Source organism: Saccostrea cucullata, unplaced genomic scaffold, assembly GCF_032062105.1.
Source record: "Saccostrea cucullata isolate Sc308-1 unplaced genomic scaffold, CSIRO_AGI_Scuc_v1 ctg492, whole genome shotgun sequence".
In the NCBI taxonomy this organism is placed as follows: Eukaryota; Metazoa; Mollusca; class Bivalvia; order Ostreida; family Ostreidae; genus Saccostrea; species Saccostrea cuccullata.
The window spans coordinates 56,843-74,651 of record NW_026931306.1 but is presented as its reverse complement, the minus strand read 5'-3'; the positions used below and the strand labels follow the sequence as shown (position 1 = coordinate 74,651).

Sequence of the window (17,809 nt, the reverse complement as noted above, 5' to 3'; positions counted from 1 at the left end):
GAAGCATCCTCAGGTAGTGTAGATTCAAGTTTTTTCAAATCATGACCCCCGGGGGTAGGGTGGGGCCACAATGGTCAATCCAACCAAGTTTTACATAGGAGTATATAGGGAAAATCTTTAAAAAATCTTCTCAAGAACCACTGGGCCAGGAAACATTAAATTCATGTGGAAGCAACCTCAGGTAGTGTAGATTCAAGTTTGTTCAAATAATGACCCCCGAGGGTAGGATGGGGCCACAATGGCCAATCAAAGTTATACCTAGGAATATATATGGAAAATCTTTAAAAATCGTCTTCTCAAGTACTTCAAAGCAATGATTAGTGATATTTATATGGAATCATTATCAGGTAGTGTATATTTTAGTTTGTTCAAATTATAACCCCCAGGGATAGGGTAGGGTCACAATGGGGGATCCAAGTTTTACATTAAAATATATTTTTAAAAATCGTCTTCTCAAGAATAGCAAAGCTATGATTAGTGATACATGTACTAGTATTTATATGGAAGCATTTTCGGGTAGTGTAGAATTAAGTTTGTTCAAATCCTGATTTAAATTTATTCAAATCATTGCCCTGTGGGGTAGGGAGGGAAACAATGGGGTATCAAATTCAAATTTTTATGAAGTTATATATAGGAAGAAAATGTCAAGATAAATTATTTTATTGCATTTTTATAGATTTGAACAAAAGAAGAAGTCTGATGAACTCAGAGAGTGGTGCAAATATTAATGACACAACTTTTGCTACTGATTTCCCTGATAATGGGTCCAATACCAGTCCGAGAGGGAACCCCACGTCTACTGCTGCCCAACGATTTCCTGACTCTGGCAAAAGTTCAATAATGGATAATTTGCAGATGTCATCCTCCATGGGAAAGAGTGGTTTCAGTAATCCAAGTTCTCTCATGAATAGTTATACATCACCTCGAAAGCATGGAGGAACTTTTTCCACCAAAAGTCAATTTCTCAGTCAGAGTGCAAGATTAAGTCACTCTTACAATTCAGATCATAATGCTCAGTTGATGAGAGGATCTGGACTTAGCCAGAGTGGAAGTTTCAACTATGCACCTGTAAACAGGTTGTTTCATGGAGATAGGTATATCAAAACACCCCCTGGATTTCCGCCAAAGAAAGTTGGTCTTAATCACAGTGCTAGTGGCAATCTCTTTGCCTCCTCTGAATTATATTCTCAGCATATTGACTCAACTACAGCTGCAGATACCAGTCCTAAAAAACCACTGTCTGATGTTGCAAGCTTAAGTGGAAGATGGTAAACCGAGTTAATACACAGCCAACTGAAGCTTTTTTTTTATACCAATGGCTGCTACTTTTTAAAAATTGTGCATATAAAAGTATTTAATCATATTTTAATTGTTAGACAAATTTATCATGCATGTTTTATGCTTTTTGACCACCATGGACTCTGTAAGACCTCTAAAAAATGGTACAGGTTAAAATGTACTGTAAATGTATTATATTTGGCTGTGTATTCTTTTTAGCGATTTGGCGAAAAGGAACTTCCGCTAATTCAAGTGCAATGCTAAATGTCTTGCACATATATACATAAATAAGAACATTGAGAAATGTGCTAAATCAAATCTTCGCTAACTTGTTCAAAAATCAATTTCTGCCAAATATCGTACATGCTAAATATAATACATTGACAGTATATGTTTTTCAGTGGGCATGGTAGATATGTTATAGACACCCTAAATTAGGTACTTTGGGTATGATTCATATGTAGAAAAAGGCTTATGCAATTGATCATGATCTTAATTGCATTTATCTTGTTTTCCTCTTCAGCTTAGCTGGCTGAAAGTACCAGTGAGCTTTTCGGAATACCCATTTTCCGTCGTCTCTCTGTTCATCTTGTAAACTTTTTGAATGAACTGAAGTAATTCTTCCTGAGAAAAATTATTTTCATAAATTTGAGTCTGTATATTAACAAGATATAATTGAATATTTGAATTCTGTTCAAAAATTGGTTTGTTCTGCACTTTCAGCTATATAAAACCAGGCTTTTTAAAGGGTTATTTGAAAAGTTTACGGATCATGTCATTCTTCATTATTCTATTTTCAAGAAACTTAAATGTAAAGTTATCTCTAAGTTGTTGATGTGTGAAATATCATCGATGTGATTAAACAGAAATTCTGTCATTCAATTTTAAAATCAACATGCAACCATGACAGAGGTAACTTAACTATAAATGACCTAATGAAAAAAATACTGATATACAGATTTTTATATGCCCATCTTAAGTTGCGACGTATTATGTTATTGCCTTCATGTCTGTCTGTCGATCTGTTCGCTTTTCTTGGGTCTGGCTCATAACTTTAATACTACTAAATGAAATCCTGCCTGAGAAATAATTTTTTTAGCTCACCTTGTCAAAGGCATGATGAGCTTATGCTATACCTCCGGCGTCGGTGTTAGTGTCGGTGTACAGGTTCAAGTTTTGGAGCAGGTCCATTTCCAAGTAACTTTAAGCCCTAACTGGACCAAACTTGCATGGATGATGCGTCTAGGGATTGACACTACCAGACTTGCTTCAGATGCTGGATCTGAATTACATTTTTCCAGATGAGTTGCCAGGTTAAAGTTTTTGGAGCAGGTCCATTCCCAAGTAACTTTAAGCCTTACCTGGACCTGGGTGATGCATTTAGGGAAGGACACTGACTTGTTTTGGATGCTGGATCTGACCTGCATTGTTTAGAGCAGGTCCATCTCCAAGTAACTGTAAGCCCTACTTAGACCAAACTTGCATGGATGATGCATCTCTGGAAGAGCACTACCTGACTTACTTTGAATGCTTGATCTGACATACATTTTTGAAATCAGTGACTGTGGCAATATTTTTGGAGTAGCTCTATGATTATATGGCCTGTTATGATTTAAACTGCATGAATAATGCATCTAAGGATGGACTATTCCAGACTTGCCTCAAATGTAGGAAATGAATGACATTTTTAGGTCACCTGAGTAAACTCAAGTGATCTATTGCTATCTGTTTTCGTCCGTCGTCGTTCATCGTGCGTTAACATTTGAACATTTCAGCTTCTTCTCTGAAACCACTCAACCAATTTTGGCATATAGCATGTATGGGTGAAGGGGAACAAAAATTGTGAATTTCATGGTCCCTGCCCCCTGGGGCCTGGGGGGTGGGGCCAAAACCACTAAAATTAGTGCAATCTTTAAAAATCTTCTTCTTTACTCCTAGACATCAAGCAGTCAAACTGTTGGCATGATTGTTATAAGCATTGAGTCGTCTACCACAATTATGAAATTCATGGCCCCAGGGTCAGGGGTTCTGGTGTTAGGGCGGGGCTATATTGATTATATATTGAAAATGCATTATTTCTTTGAAAATCTTCTTCTCTGCTCCTGAGTATCAAATAAACTATTGAAGTACATAGTTATAATGAGCAAGAGTGCCTTTACCAAAATTATGAATTTTAGGGCCCCAGGGTCAGGGGTTCTGGTGTTGGGGTGGGGCTCCATTGATTATATAGTGAAAATGCATTAAATCTTTGAAAATCTTCTTCTCTGCTCCTGTGTATCAAATAAACTAACAAAGTACATAGTTATGATGAGCAAGAGTGCCTCTTTTAAAATTGTGAATTTTAGGGCCCCAGGGTCAGGGGTTCTAGTGTTAGGGCGGGGCTCCATTGATTACATAGTGAAAATGCTTTAATTCGTTGACAATCTTCTTCTCTGCTTATGGGTATCATTTGAAATAACTAAGTACATAGTTATGATAAGTAAGATGGCGTCTTATAAAATTGTGAATTTTATGGCCCCAGGGTCAGGGGTTTTGGTGTTAGGGTAGGGCTCTATTTATTATATAGTGAAAAATGCATTAATTCTTTGAAAATCTTTTTCTGTGCTCCTAGGTATTAAGTAAACTAAGAACATAGCTATGATGAGCAAGAATACTTCTACCAAAATTGTGAATTTCATGACCCCAGGGTCAGGGGTTCTGGTGTTAGGGTGGTGCTCTAAAATGATTAGGTATATAGTGGAAATACATTAATTCTTTGAAAATCTTCTTCTCTGCCCCTGGGTAATAAGCAAATGAACTACCTATATAGTTATGATGTGCAAGGCTCTTCTTCTAGAATTGTGAATTTCCAGGCCCCTGGGTCAGGGATACCATAGAGGGGTGGGGGTGGCGGTGGGGCTTGACTTACATACTGAAAATAAATTGTTTGGAATCTGCTCCTTGGTATTAATCAAACATTTTTGATAAGCAAGGGTGCCTTTTCAAAAATTATGCAATGTGTGGACCTAGGGTCAGGGGTTCATGTGTGGTAGGGGCACTTCTGATTATTGCCGAATATTACTGATTAGTTGATATGCATTTTTTGTTCCCCTACCCCGCCTATGGGCAGGGTTCGACACTAACTTTTTTAGGCTTTGGTCCGGCCGACTAGTGTTTCTTTACTTTTACTAGTCCGCGGGAAATTTTATGAGTCCGTTAATATAAATAAATAAGTAGAATTAACATTGCAATCTACTTTGAAAATCTCACCATCAGGATTCAAACTACAATCGTATAATATTCCCGATCGCATTCGTTTTTCTCTATACATGATTATATCATGCAAACATCCGACATCTTTCTTTATGCGTCGTACTAAATCATGATCGCTATTAAAATGTTTAATTTCATATCATCGAGTCCTAAAATTAAGCTCCAAATTGACTCAGAATTATGTAACTTCCCGCCAAGAAGCTAGAAAGCTAAAAATAAACACAGGTTTTTCCAGTGAAAGTTGTTGAGAATTGAACATCGGTAAATTCCTTTTTTCCCCAGAAAAGTTCATTAGTCCGTTCGGACTAATTAGCCACAAATTTTATTAGTCCAAAAGAAAATGTATTAGTCTGAGACTAACGGACTAACGTTAATGTCGAACCCTGCTATTGGTATTAAGTAACCAAACTAAGCAACTGGGTATTAAGGAGGCTTGGGAGTCAACAAATTAAAAACAAATTAACCACCAGATATAGCTTAAATTTTTAGATATGATATCTTTAGCTGTTAACTATCATTTGACAAAAAAATTTCATACATATCAGTTTTAAAATTTGATTTTTTTGGTATATCTTTATATGGAGATCTTCTTCTAAAGGAGATCGAAATAGTCTAAAAATGGCAATGAACACCCAGCCCCTTAAGTAACCAAACTAAGCAATTACTAAGTTTATAATTATGATTAGCAATGGTGCCAGCCTCTTTCAAAATTAAGAATGCCATAGCATCTACCTTAAAACATGAACCAAATTCAATCATTTGAAAGTTGTTGCATGATTCTCAGGTGACCTATAAGGCCCATGGGCCTCTTGTCTTGATTAGTAAACAGGTTAAAGTTTTTGGAACAGGTCAATTCCCAATGAACTATAAGACCTTAACCTAAACAGAACTTTCATGAATATTGTCAGGATGCACACTCACGTAAAAAAATATGATTTGAGATTTGCATTATTTATTTAAAGCTGATAACATTCATCGAAGTGAGCTTCGTAATCTTTGACAACCTTTGTTTGTTTTTTTTCCTGGTAACAAAACTATTCCAAAAAGTATCTTAAATTTTCTGCGGACAGTTAAATATATAGGCTTACAGCATGACACAATACCTACTTCAAAATTTTGCATTTAATTAGGAACAGAAATATATAGATAATTTAACAATATATGTACAACCTCTATTATTATCTCCTCCAAAGGAGAGGGGTATAACCTCTATTATTATCTCCTCCGAAGGAGAGGGAGGTATACTGTTTTACCCTTGTGTGTCTGTCTGTCCATAACACTTTTTTTGGTGGCAGTTTTCTCAGCAACTACTCAGTGCAGATGCTTGAAAATTTAAGACAATCTTCTCTGAGGCATGTCATATGGTGGGATTCATTTTTGTTTAAATCTGATGTCAACTTCCTGTTTATCTGTGTATCTGTCCATTTTAAACATAACAAATTTTGGTCGCAGTTTTTTTCAGCAAGTACTCATCGCAGATGATTGAAATTTTAACACAAGCAAATTCAAAAAATTGTTGTTCCCCGTTGGTGTCTTTGTGGGAGGTCAGAAGGTCAAAGTTGTTGGTATTCAATGAAAAGTCTTGCCACAAAGAATACATATGTGAAATATGAACGTCTTTAGTGTCTACCATTCAAAAGTTATTGCCAAAGTAAAAGTCCAAAATTTTTGTGTAAAAGTGGGTCAAACTCCAAGGTTAAGGTCAAAAGGTCAAATATGGTAGTACTCTACCCAAAGAAAGGTCTTGTCACAAGGAATACACATGTGAAACATGAAAGTCATAGTTCCACTAAATCAAAAGTTATGGGCAAGGTTAAAGTTTCTGTGGTGGATGGACAGACGAATGAGATTTAATGTCCCCTCACTTTAGCGAAAGCGAGGGGACAATATTTTTGTTCAAATCAAATGTCAACTTCCCATTTATCCATGCGTCTATCCATGTCATGCTGCTGTATGGCTGTGAAGAATGGACTGTCTACTAGAGGCACGCCAAAAAGCTGAACCACTTCCACATAACGAGCCTCAGAAAGCTTCTCGGTATTAAGTGGCAAGAAAAGATTCCAGACACAGAAGTCCTCACCTGAGCTGGCTTTCCCAGCATCTACACCATTCTCATGCAATCACAACTCCGCTGGGCGGGACACATGGTCCGTATGCCAGACCATCGACTCCCCAAGAAACTACTCTTTGGTGAACTACTGGAAGGAAAGTGTGCCCATGGTGCCCCAAAAAAGCGATTCAAGGACAGCCCAAAAGCCTCCCTCAAAGCATTCAATATCAACCCTGATTCATGGGAAGTTGCTGCACAAGACAGGTGTGGGTGGAGAGACGCAGTCCACGAGGGCGCCAAGAGCTGTGAAGCAAATAGGAGTCTGCAGCAGAACAACGCAGGCAGGCCAGGGAAGATAGCCCCAAGGACCCGAGAGCTGCCACCATCCCTTGTCCTCACTGTCCGTGACTATTCCATGCGAGGATCGGTCTGACCAGTCACCTCTGCACCCACCGTCCAGATCAACCCCCTCCCCCACGAAGATGAGACAGTGGTCATTGTCACCACCGACAGACGAACAACATCCGTGTCATGCATAACAACTTTTCACCGCAGTTTTCTCAGCAACTTCTCATTACAGATGCTTGAAATCTTTGCGCATACTTTGTAGAGGCATGGGATTTATTTTTATTTGAATCTGATGTCTACTTCTTATTTATCCATGCATCTGCCTGTCACTGAACATTTTGTATAGTTCAGTTCAGTTATGGGGTTCCCTCCTATGTATAAGGAGCACCCGAGAAGGTGGTTACATTAAAAGCATAAAAATTAAAAATAAAAGAAATAAAGTGATGAAAAGACAGTTAGTAAAATCTATTCCATATAGTGCTGTAAAAATAAAGTTAGAGGTGATAGACCAACTAAAAATAAAACAAGAATTTACACACTATACAATAGCTTAGCTTCTAATGTAAAATTGTTTCGGCCCTAAAAGTGCTTAAAAAATTTAAAAGAAGCTTAACACCTGTATCGTGACTGTTTCTGTTTTAAAAGTTATTTCAGCTCTAAAAATAATTACCGGTACATACTGCTCCTTAACAAGAAAAGGAAAAAATATTAAGGTCTGTTGGTTGTAGACTGTGTACTAATTTTTTTAATAGTTTGGGCTCTATGGCAGTGTAGAGCGAATACCATGTTGCGGCTTAGGTTCTCAATAAATATCTGAATTTTGTTGTTTCAGGATGGAATCTCAGAAAATGTGAAGTAGAAGGGGTCAATAATGACTTGCAGTAATTTAATGTCCTCCATTATGTATGAATTTGATTCCTGTGTACCAATTTTTTCTTGCAGGTAATGTCCTAGTTTGGTCAGATATGGCTGCCTAACAGAATCTTAAATGGGACATTTTATTAAAAAGTGTAATCTGTCCTCTGTGCTCTCTCTACACAGCAGACAATCACTTTTCACTTCATGTTGGTTAAATTTATTAATATTGTCTTGTAAGCAGTAGATGTTTGTTGCAAGTTGGACTTTGACAATGGCCTTATTTGAGGCACTATAGGTGAAAACGCACTTGACTGCCATAATGGACGAGAACGTCTGCATGAGTTGGTCTGTAATTTCAGATGTTGTAAGGAGACTTTTTCTGAAATTTCAATTTCATTCTTGATTTGCCAGTAATCAGATATCTGCTTCTTTACTTTCTGTTTCCAGTGTTTTGCCTCTTCATTACTTTTTATATTCCTTAAAAGGTATAATGGATCTGGAAGATCGTATTTTTCTAAGGTACTGTGGTGCTCTAATAAACCAACTGGCACTGTTACCAGATTTTGTCAATAGTTGTCGTACTGCTCTATTGTTGCAGGATATTTAGCAATATTTAAAAATGTTGTGATAATTCTAACATCAATGTGGGCCTCTATCATTTTGGCTCCAATCAGGGATAGAGTTGCAATTGATGCGGTCCTGTCAGGGAGACTTTGTAGCTGTTTTAGTACCTTTCTTTGATATTTTTCAAGTTTCTCTACGGCAATTTTTCTAATGTTTAATAGCTCAATTCCGTGGAGTAATCTAGGTATAACAAATGTAGTCCACATAGTTAGAGTAATAACAGGGGATAGACCATTTTTTCCATGCACACCACTTCCGAGTAGAGCGTATAATTTTCGTCGGGCAGTTTCTATTCGCTGACTGACATCAGGGTATTTGTTGAATTTCTTTCAATGCCCAAGTGTTTCAGGAAAGTTACCTGATTGATAGTTTCATTCCCCCACATCACTTCAATTTCTTGCTAATATTTTTTCTGACACTTATATTACCATGGTGTGTATATTCACATCAGAGCGGGGTATTACTAGTGACCATTGGCTCACAGACTTCTTTTTTTTTCTTATAAAAAATCAGCGTTTGCTCCTGACATGGAATAAATCAACTTTATTTTGATCTCTGTTTTATTAATACGTACATGTATACAGGCCTAATAGGTGTATGCACTGAAATGTATTGATCAAAGGACATACTTTTAAAAGCTTTACTATAATACAAAAAAATAAACATGTTAAAGCGCAGCAATTTTTTCTATATATTGAAACAAATAGCTAATAACCATTAATCAATATTTATTTGCAAGTTTATTAATTAGCACAACTTATTCAATATATCCATAAACTTATTGCATTACCGATTACTTTACAATTATTTCCATCCCAATTCATCATGATAATCGCCTCGATTTTCTTTCGTTAATTTGGGTTTGATGTCATCCGACTTTCTAGAAATTTCAATAAAGAGTCAGATAGGACATAAACGGACAGGATTTGCACATTTTGTATTTTAATTAGTAATCACAACTTATTTCTTTTATATCACTTAAATCATGTTTTGATTGAATAAATCATTAATGATGTTTTATGACACAACTAAATGCATGATTTCAGTTTCATTGAAAAATGTCAGTAACTTAGATCCTCTAACCGGAACCACCACCGTACTCTCTTTTGTGCTATTTAGGGGGCTGTTAACCGTAAATGAAAGTAGACTTTAATTAAATTAACGATAATTACTATGCGATTGAAATCTGAATATAGTTTAGGACATCACCTTATACCTAGTGTATTTCTTGAGGAGTCCTGAACTCTGGAGCAGTCATTTCGGAGTTTATTTGCAAAATGTATTAAAATATAAGTGTAGGCCTAGGATTATCAAACTTTGTCAGCTGATACTTCTTGGGAAGATGGTGTGTCGCACGCTAATAGTAGGTCGTTCTGACCTTTAATTAAGTTGCTATGGTCAAATATGGAAAAATCCTGTCCGGCCGCTTTTTAACTTGAAAACTATTAGACATAGAGTCATCAAACTTGGATTCAAGATTTATGCATCTTAGGTAGAAGGTGTGTCACCACCTATTTCAAGGTCATTGTGACCTTTAAGTGATTTTTTTAAATTGTCTTTTTTCTATTCAATTACACAATCCTCAAAAATGTAAGTGTTGCAGTACCCTTATAAAAAATGTTAAATCAAGAAAATACTTATTCTTTAATTATTAACTTTACAGCAATCTATAAGAAATGTTAATGTTATAAGAGAAATTCCACCTCTCCCATACATAACTTTATTGCTGCATGACACGCACATAAAATATACTCAGTGGTACAGCAGAAGTAACTAAGTACGTGTATAATCAAAGTAGTATTCGGAGAAAACAAGGCATTTCAAAATCATTTCAAACTTGAAATGCCCATTTTGGGCCATTCATGCATGTCTGAGTTAATTCTTTTGGACTATGGAATACACGTAAAATTAGTATTCAGTGAGAGTACAGCACGCAAATACAATGTTGCACAAATAGACTGATACAGTGGAGCGGAGAAAACTCTAATATTACCTTGCTATAGCAATTGTTTGTAAATGTGAGCATAGATTTAGCAGAGAATGGTGTACTATATATTGTATGTATATATTGTATTAAGTGTGTAAAATGTTAAGAAAAATGTATCATGTCTTTCCGAGAGCGATTAGAAAGCCTGGCCGTTTACAAATGTGTGGTAATAACCCATGCTGCAATTTGACTCATTTAGCTGAATGGTCGGTTTGTCAGTCGCATTGGTGCCTCTTTTAACTGGTAAAATTATTCTGACGTCGTTGAAAATAGTTTATTCGACCTCTTATAGGAAAAATTTCATCCCATTTTAGAAAGAAATGACTTTGTATCTGTTTACGTAATACTTAAGGAAAAAAACTACGGTTTTCCAAATCCATGATATGAGAAATCAGTGTTTGAGAAACCAAAAATAACATTTCAAAATTTTACAAAATATTTAAGGTGGACTGTAAAAGGTGTTTACTATCAACAATTTTAAATTTCTATCTGTTTGCCTGTGCTGCTGAGTGGATTTAGGAAAACAGCTTTAATATGGTGTGGGGTGAAATACTCTCAATTATCCAACACAGTCTGTATAAAGGGTTATTTTCCCCCCGTTTTGCTCTTTCATAGAATTTTGCTCCATTTATAATCAACCAATCTCATGTATGTTTAACAAATTATATTCTTTAATTTTTTTCCCCCATTTTTATCCGCCAACCTGCGAGTAATAAAGTTGTGACGAAAATTTCCCTGTATACAATAATATGATTCTTTTTCTGGTGAAATAATCAGTGCAAAAATACACATTTCGAATGGTGTTTTTAACATCAAGTATATGTTAAATATATAAGTTTTTTATGTTGGCATTAAAATATTTAAATACTCCTGATATTGGCTAAAAATTTATCTTAAGTGATTAAGAGGTTGTCCAGATAATCTCTGTAGAGTACTGAAGAAATGTCGTGTGTATCTATGAAACATATCAAACCGGACTTGTACCACACTTCAAATACCCTGTTGTTTTATTTTTTAAGGGGGATGTGAAAGTACATGTATGATATTCTTTGTGTAAAATCGACTTCATTGAGTCATTAATCTACAGTTTAACTGAGTTTAAGTCCAATTTACTAAAAGCAAATTTTGCGATGTCAATAGATTCAAGATAGTAAGGGGTAAAAAACTTGAATTGTAAGGTTTGGACTTCCAAAACTGATTGACGTATCAATGGTATTTGAGATATCAGTGTTTTAGATACCCAACTTCAACTGTATTCGATTATTGTTACTTTGTTGCTGTCACAATGTTTTAAACGAAATAAGTACTAGTAGTTGTTTCCATTCTGTTACAGAGTTATAATTAATGTGGTTCCAATCATTAATAAGGACATTGAATTAGTTTCTAAACAACATCATCAAATCTTTGTCTCATATCAATACATGTTAGATGTGATTTTGTCATTTTTAATAATTATGTAACATGTATTATCATATATATATAATTGAAAGTATATATATGCGAGGGTTTTGAGAAAAAGTTCGCGTACATGTTTTATTAGCTCACCTGATCCAAAGGCTCAAGTTAGCTTTTCTGATCAAAATTTGTCCGTTGTCTGTCGTCGTTGTCGTTGTAGTTTTCACATTTTCATCTTCTTCTTAAGAACCACTGGGCCAATTTCAACCAAACTTGGCACAAAGTATCCTTAGGTAAAGGGGATTCAAGTTTGTTCAAAGGAAGGGCCAAGCCCTTTTCCTGAGGGGAGATAATTATGAATTAGTGAAAAATTAATGGCATTTTTCAAAAATCTTCTTCTCAAGAACCACTGGGGCAGGAAAGGTGAAACTCATGTGGAAGCATCCTCAGGTAGTGTAGATTCAAATTTGTTCAAATCATGAGCCCCGGGGGTAGGGTGGGGCCACAATGGCCGATCAAAGTTTTACATATAGGAAAAATCTTTAAAAATCTTCTTCTCAAGAACCACAGGACCAGGAAAGGTGAAACTCATGTGGAAGCATCCTCAGGTAGTGTAGATTTAAGTTTGTTCAAATCATGACCCCAGGGGGTAGGGTGGGGCCACAATGGCCGATCAAAGTTTTACATAGGAGTATATAGGGAAAATCTTTAAAAATCTTCTTCTCAAAAACCACTGGTTCAGGAAAGATGAAACTCATGTGAAATCATCTTCAGGTAGTGTAAATTCAAGTTTGTTCAAATCATGACCCCTCGGGGGTAGGGAAGGGGGGCAGAATGGCTGATTAAAGTTCTACGTAGGACTAGATAGGGAAATCTTTTAAAATTGTCTTCTCAAGTACTTCAAAGTCATGATTAGTGACATTTATGTGGAATCATCCTCAGGTAGTGTAGATTCTAGTTTGTTCATCATAACCCCCAGGGATAGGGTGGACCACAATGGGGGATCCAAGTTTTACATTAAAATATATTTTTAAAAAATCTTCTCAATAATAGCAAAGCCATGATTAGTAACACTAGTATTTATATGGAAGCATTTTCGGGTAGTGTAGAATTAAATTTGTTCAAATCATAACCCCCAAGGGTAGGGTGGGACCCCCAAGGGTAGGGTGGGGCCACAATGGTGGATCAAAGTTTTACATAGAAAAATAAAGGAAAAAAAATCCCAAGAAAAGAAAAGCTATGTTTAGTCATATTGACATTTAAGCATTCTCATGTATTGAAGATTTAAATTTATTCAAATCATGGCCCTTTTGGGTAGGGAGGGAAACAATGAGGAATCAAATTTAAATTGTTATAAAGTTATATATAGGAAGAAAATGTTTTTAAAAATCTTTTTATCAAGAACAGAAAAGTCATATGCTGTATTAATATGAAGGCAATCTCGAGTAGTATTGAAATTCAAGCCCCCCCCCTTTCTCCCTTCTGATTTGTGCCTTTTCCTAGCCAATTTGCTCAGGTGAGCGATGTGGCCCCTGGGCCTCTTGTTCATCATACTTCAAAGTACACGAGAATTTTCTCGTAAATCAAAATGTGTACGCGAACTTTTCCAACAACTCTCTTTTATAAACAATCAAACTTCTTAGATCCGCACCATACACACTCTGCAGAATGTGTACGTCACGAATGTAAGAAGTCTGAAAGCTGATTTTAACAAGAATGCTTGTATTTATAACATTTCTTTTGTGATGCCTTGATGTGGTACCTTAATACATGAAGTTTTTTTTTGTTCATTTTTTTAAACTGAAACAATTAAGTCTTGAGATGCATTCTTGTTATATATGTACTTGTGTGGATTTTTTCTCATATTTTTGGATATACATTGTATATATACGAGGGCTGTTTGGAAATTATTGAGACATTGTATATATTTTTCTTCCTAAAATGTCTTTCGGTGAAAATTTGCAGATACGTTAAACAAACATTAACAATTCATAAAAGCAAGAAATATTTTACAAATATTAAATTTCTTCTCTTCAGTCGTATATAAATGTGTCAATGGTAGGGGTACCCAGCGCAGTCACGAAATCAGATATTGAAAATATGTAACACCAACATTAAAACTTACATTGGACCAATAATAAGAGCGAAAATAATTCAATTTATGTGTATAATTTTTCATTTAACTTTGACTTAATGTTTTGCAAGCTTATTACATGTAGAATTTTGATCAGCAATACAAATATCATTTTAAAAAATTAGGCGCGCTAAAGAAATCAGATAACGACAAAAAATGGATGTTGACGTCGTACCAAAACATACCAAAATATTTGTGTAGTGCTATGTAGAACCTTTTTCCATACTGACCAACTTGCTAAAACAATAATATTGAGAGAGAAAAAAAACGTGTCTAAGGGTTTGTTATTTCATTGGTATATATTATTTTAACTAGTAATTCAATCACAGTGAAATCAAATGCTCCGGACAACCATAGATTATTAAAGAATTAAAACGTTGACATGCGTTGCGTAATTCGGCACTGCATGATGCTAAGGCATCCTGTATATATCCGGTATGACACACATAAATTTTGCACCGGTGTAGCCACCGCACATATTTGCTTAAAAGAATTGATTAAGAAATGAGACAGTTTGGGTTTTTTTTATGTTATATGTGATAACACACAGAGAAGAGGAAACGCTTCCCGATCGTTTCACATCTCCGACTGACGTGACGTTAAATAGACGTAGCGATGCTGCTAAAGGTCGATGGAAATATGCATGTTCCTAATTTAACCCGAACTTGCATAATTGTTTTATTCTTCCTTATGAAACATTGACGAATTTTCATGAATTTATCTCTGCCCTTATGGAGTAAATGTAATAATTTCTGAACAGCCCTCGTAGTGTCTATATTTATTCTCCAAATTATGAAATATCACATTTTTATAAAGTTGATGGTTATATGATTGAGAATCATGATTAACTACAAGCACTTCTACATATATGTAAAACAAATAAACAATCCGTCCATGCTTATATTGTTATTGAAGCATTGTTGCCAAATGCTTTGTGATATTTCTAACAAATATGCAGTTTAAAATTTGGATTTTATTATTGTTTTATTTTACTTCCATGTTTTTCAAGGTTTTTTCAGTTTACATTTTTGCAAGGGTTTTTACTTGACCAGGTGACAGGTATACGTAAATTTGATCATCATTATTTGTCATCTGTTTTAACATTTAAACATGTTCAGTTTGCTTTCAAAATTAGCTGACTGGTCTTTTTGCCTCCTCTTTATGCCTGAGGCATCTGTCAAAAACTTTCAGAATTGAATAAAATCTTCAGAAATTTTTTTTTTTTTTTTTTTTTTTTTTTTACTTCTGGACATATTGCAGGTAATTTTTTTCAATTTGATTATAACAAGCGCACCACAAAGCAGAACGTCCCCTCCCTAACAGCATATTGCACATCACTCAAACACAAAATTTTGTTATTGTAACCCTGCAAATCCGTCACAAGGGGATAATTAGCAATGAGCCCGTATTCGCAAAAATTATGCACTCTAATGAAATTGTAAAATCCATGGCCTCTGGGTTTAAGGTCCAAGTGGGCTAGCTAATTCATATATTAACAAGATGTGTTTGTGAAACACTATGTGCCCGGTGGCAACAAAGTTCAAAAAAGCTTTTTTTAGCATAAAGGTCAAGGTCATTGACCTTGGTGTCATTTAAAAGAGCTTAATTAGTGTAGTATGCGTACCAAGTATGAAATCTATATATCTCTTATGATTCAAAAGTTATTGCGAAAGTTCGAAAAAGCTATTTTAGCATTGTTGCAATGCGAAATGTAATAACGCAAAATTAATAAACTGGATTATTACATTTTGCCTTATTATACCCCACGCAACTAGTTGCGGGAGGTATAATGTTTTTGACCCGTCCGTCAGTCAGTCAGTCAGTCAGTCCTCTTTTTTTGTCAGCGCAACTCCTCATAAACCGCTGCACAGAATTTCGTCAAACTTTGCAGATATTTAGGACACAATGTGTAGATGTGCATATTACCAGGAAATTCCGATTCCTTTATTTTTTCCAGGAATTTTAACACTTTTTAACTTAGGCATTTGGCCATACCTTGAATACAGAGATGAACAGTTTGTCAGCGCAACTCCTCATAAACCGCTGAACAGAATTTCGTCAAACTTTGCAGATATTTAGGACACAATATGTAGATGTGCATATTACCAGGAAATTCCGATTCCTTTATTTTTTCCGGGAATTTCCGCACTTTTTAACTTAGGCATTTGGCCATACCTTGAATATAGAGATGAACAGTTTGTCAGCGCAACTCTTCATAAACCGCTGCACAGAATTTCGTCAAACTTTGCAGGTATTTAGGACACAATATGTAGATGTGCATATTACCAGGAAATTCTGATTCCGTTATTTTTTTCCGGGACTTTCCGCACTAAATACTTAGGTTTTTGGCCATACCTTGAATATAGAGATGAACAGTTTGTCAGCGCAACTCCTCATAAACCGCTGCACAGAATTTCGTCAAACTTTGCAGGTATTTAGGACACAATGTGTAGATTTGCATATTCCCAGGAAATTCCGATTTCATTATTTTTTCCGGGACTTCTGCACTATTTAACTTAGGCATTTGGCCATACCTTGAATATAGAGATGAACAGTTTGTCAGCGCAACTCCTCATAAACCGCTGCACAGAATTTCGTTAAACTTTGCAGATATTTAGGACACAATATGTAGATATGCAAATTACCAGGAAATTCTGATTCCATTATTTTTTCCGGGACTTCTCGCACTAAAAACTTAGGTTTTTGGCCTTACCTTTTATATAGAGATGAACAGTTTGTCAGCGCAACTCCTCATAAACCACTGCACAGAATTTCGTTAAACTTTGCAGATATTTAGGACACAATATGTAGATATGCAAATTACCAGGAAATTCTGATTCCATTATTTTTTCCGGGACTTCTCGCACTAAAAACTTAGGTTTTTGGCCATACCTTTTATATAGAGATGAACAGTTTGTCAGCGCAACTCCTCATAAACCACTGCACAGAATTTCGTTAAACTTTGCAGATATTTAGGACACAATATGTAGATGTGCATATTACCAGGAAATTCCGATTCCTTTATTTTTCCGGGAATTTCCACACTTTCCAACTTAGACTTTTTGGCCATATTTTGAATATACAGATGAACACTTTGTCAGCACCACTCCTCTTAAACTGTTGTACATAGTTTCGTCAACCTATGCAGATATTTAGGACATATTCCATTATTTTATCCCAAAGAGTTTTGCCTATTATTCAAGAAAATTTTCACCAAACTTACATACAAGGATCAAAATATGTTGAAGATTAAAAATTGCATGGGGAATAACCCTGGGGCAAAGGGCGTGGTCTCAAGGTCACTTCAAAGTTGACCTAAATTTACAATTAATAAAAACGTGTATATTTTGCTTACTATAAGGACTAGGATCATCAATTCTTGTAAGTTGATGCATCTTACAACTTCACATCATATTAACTCAAAAGTAGGTCACGGTGACCTACTTTTTAAATTTTGCGGGGATTTATTTTCAAATTGATTTGAAGGCATATTTTGGACACTTTAAGGCCTAGGATCATCAAACTTTGTCAGTTGATGCATCTTGGGTCCTCGAACAATGTCAACTTAAAAGTAGGTCACCGCGACGTACTCTTTGAACTTTATGACTTATCCTTTTAAAAACATTAAATCCCATTATTTCAGACACTGGGAGGTTTAGAATTATCAAATCTTGTACTTTGATGCATCTTGGGACCTTAAAACATATTTATGAAAAAGTAGGTCACTGTAACCTACTTTTTGAATTTTGCCGACATTTGTTTTCAAATTGTTTAAAACGCATATTTTGATTACCTTCAGACCTACAATCATCAAACTTGGTCAGTAGATGCATCTTGGGTCTTTGAAAAATGTCGACCAAAATGTAGGTCACGATGACCTACT

At 35.5% G+C, this 17,809-nt stretch overlaps 1 protein-coding gene across 1 annotated transcript in view; it reads left to right on the top strand.

Annotated features, from left to right (window-relative positions):
• LOC134232130 (protein bicaudal C homolog 1-like) overlaps positions 1 to 2,705 on the top strand; it is a 262,980-nt gene extending 260,275 nt beyond the window's left edge. The window contains exon 20 of the mRNA XM_062714082.1: positions 677 to 2,705. Coding sequence (XP_062570066.1) covers positions 677 to 1,272 — 596 coding nt within the window. The 3' untranslated portion in view covers positions 1,273 to 2,705. The remainder of the gene's footprint in view (positions 1 to 676) is intronic.
• The last annotated feature ends 15,104 nt before the right edge of the window (positions 2,706 to 17,809 follow it).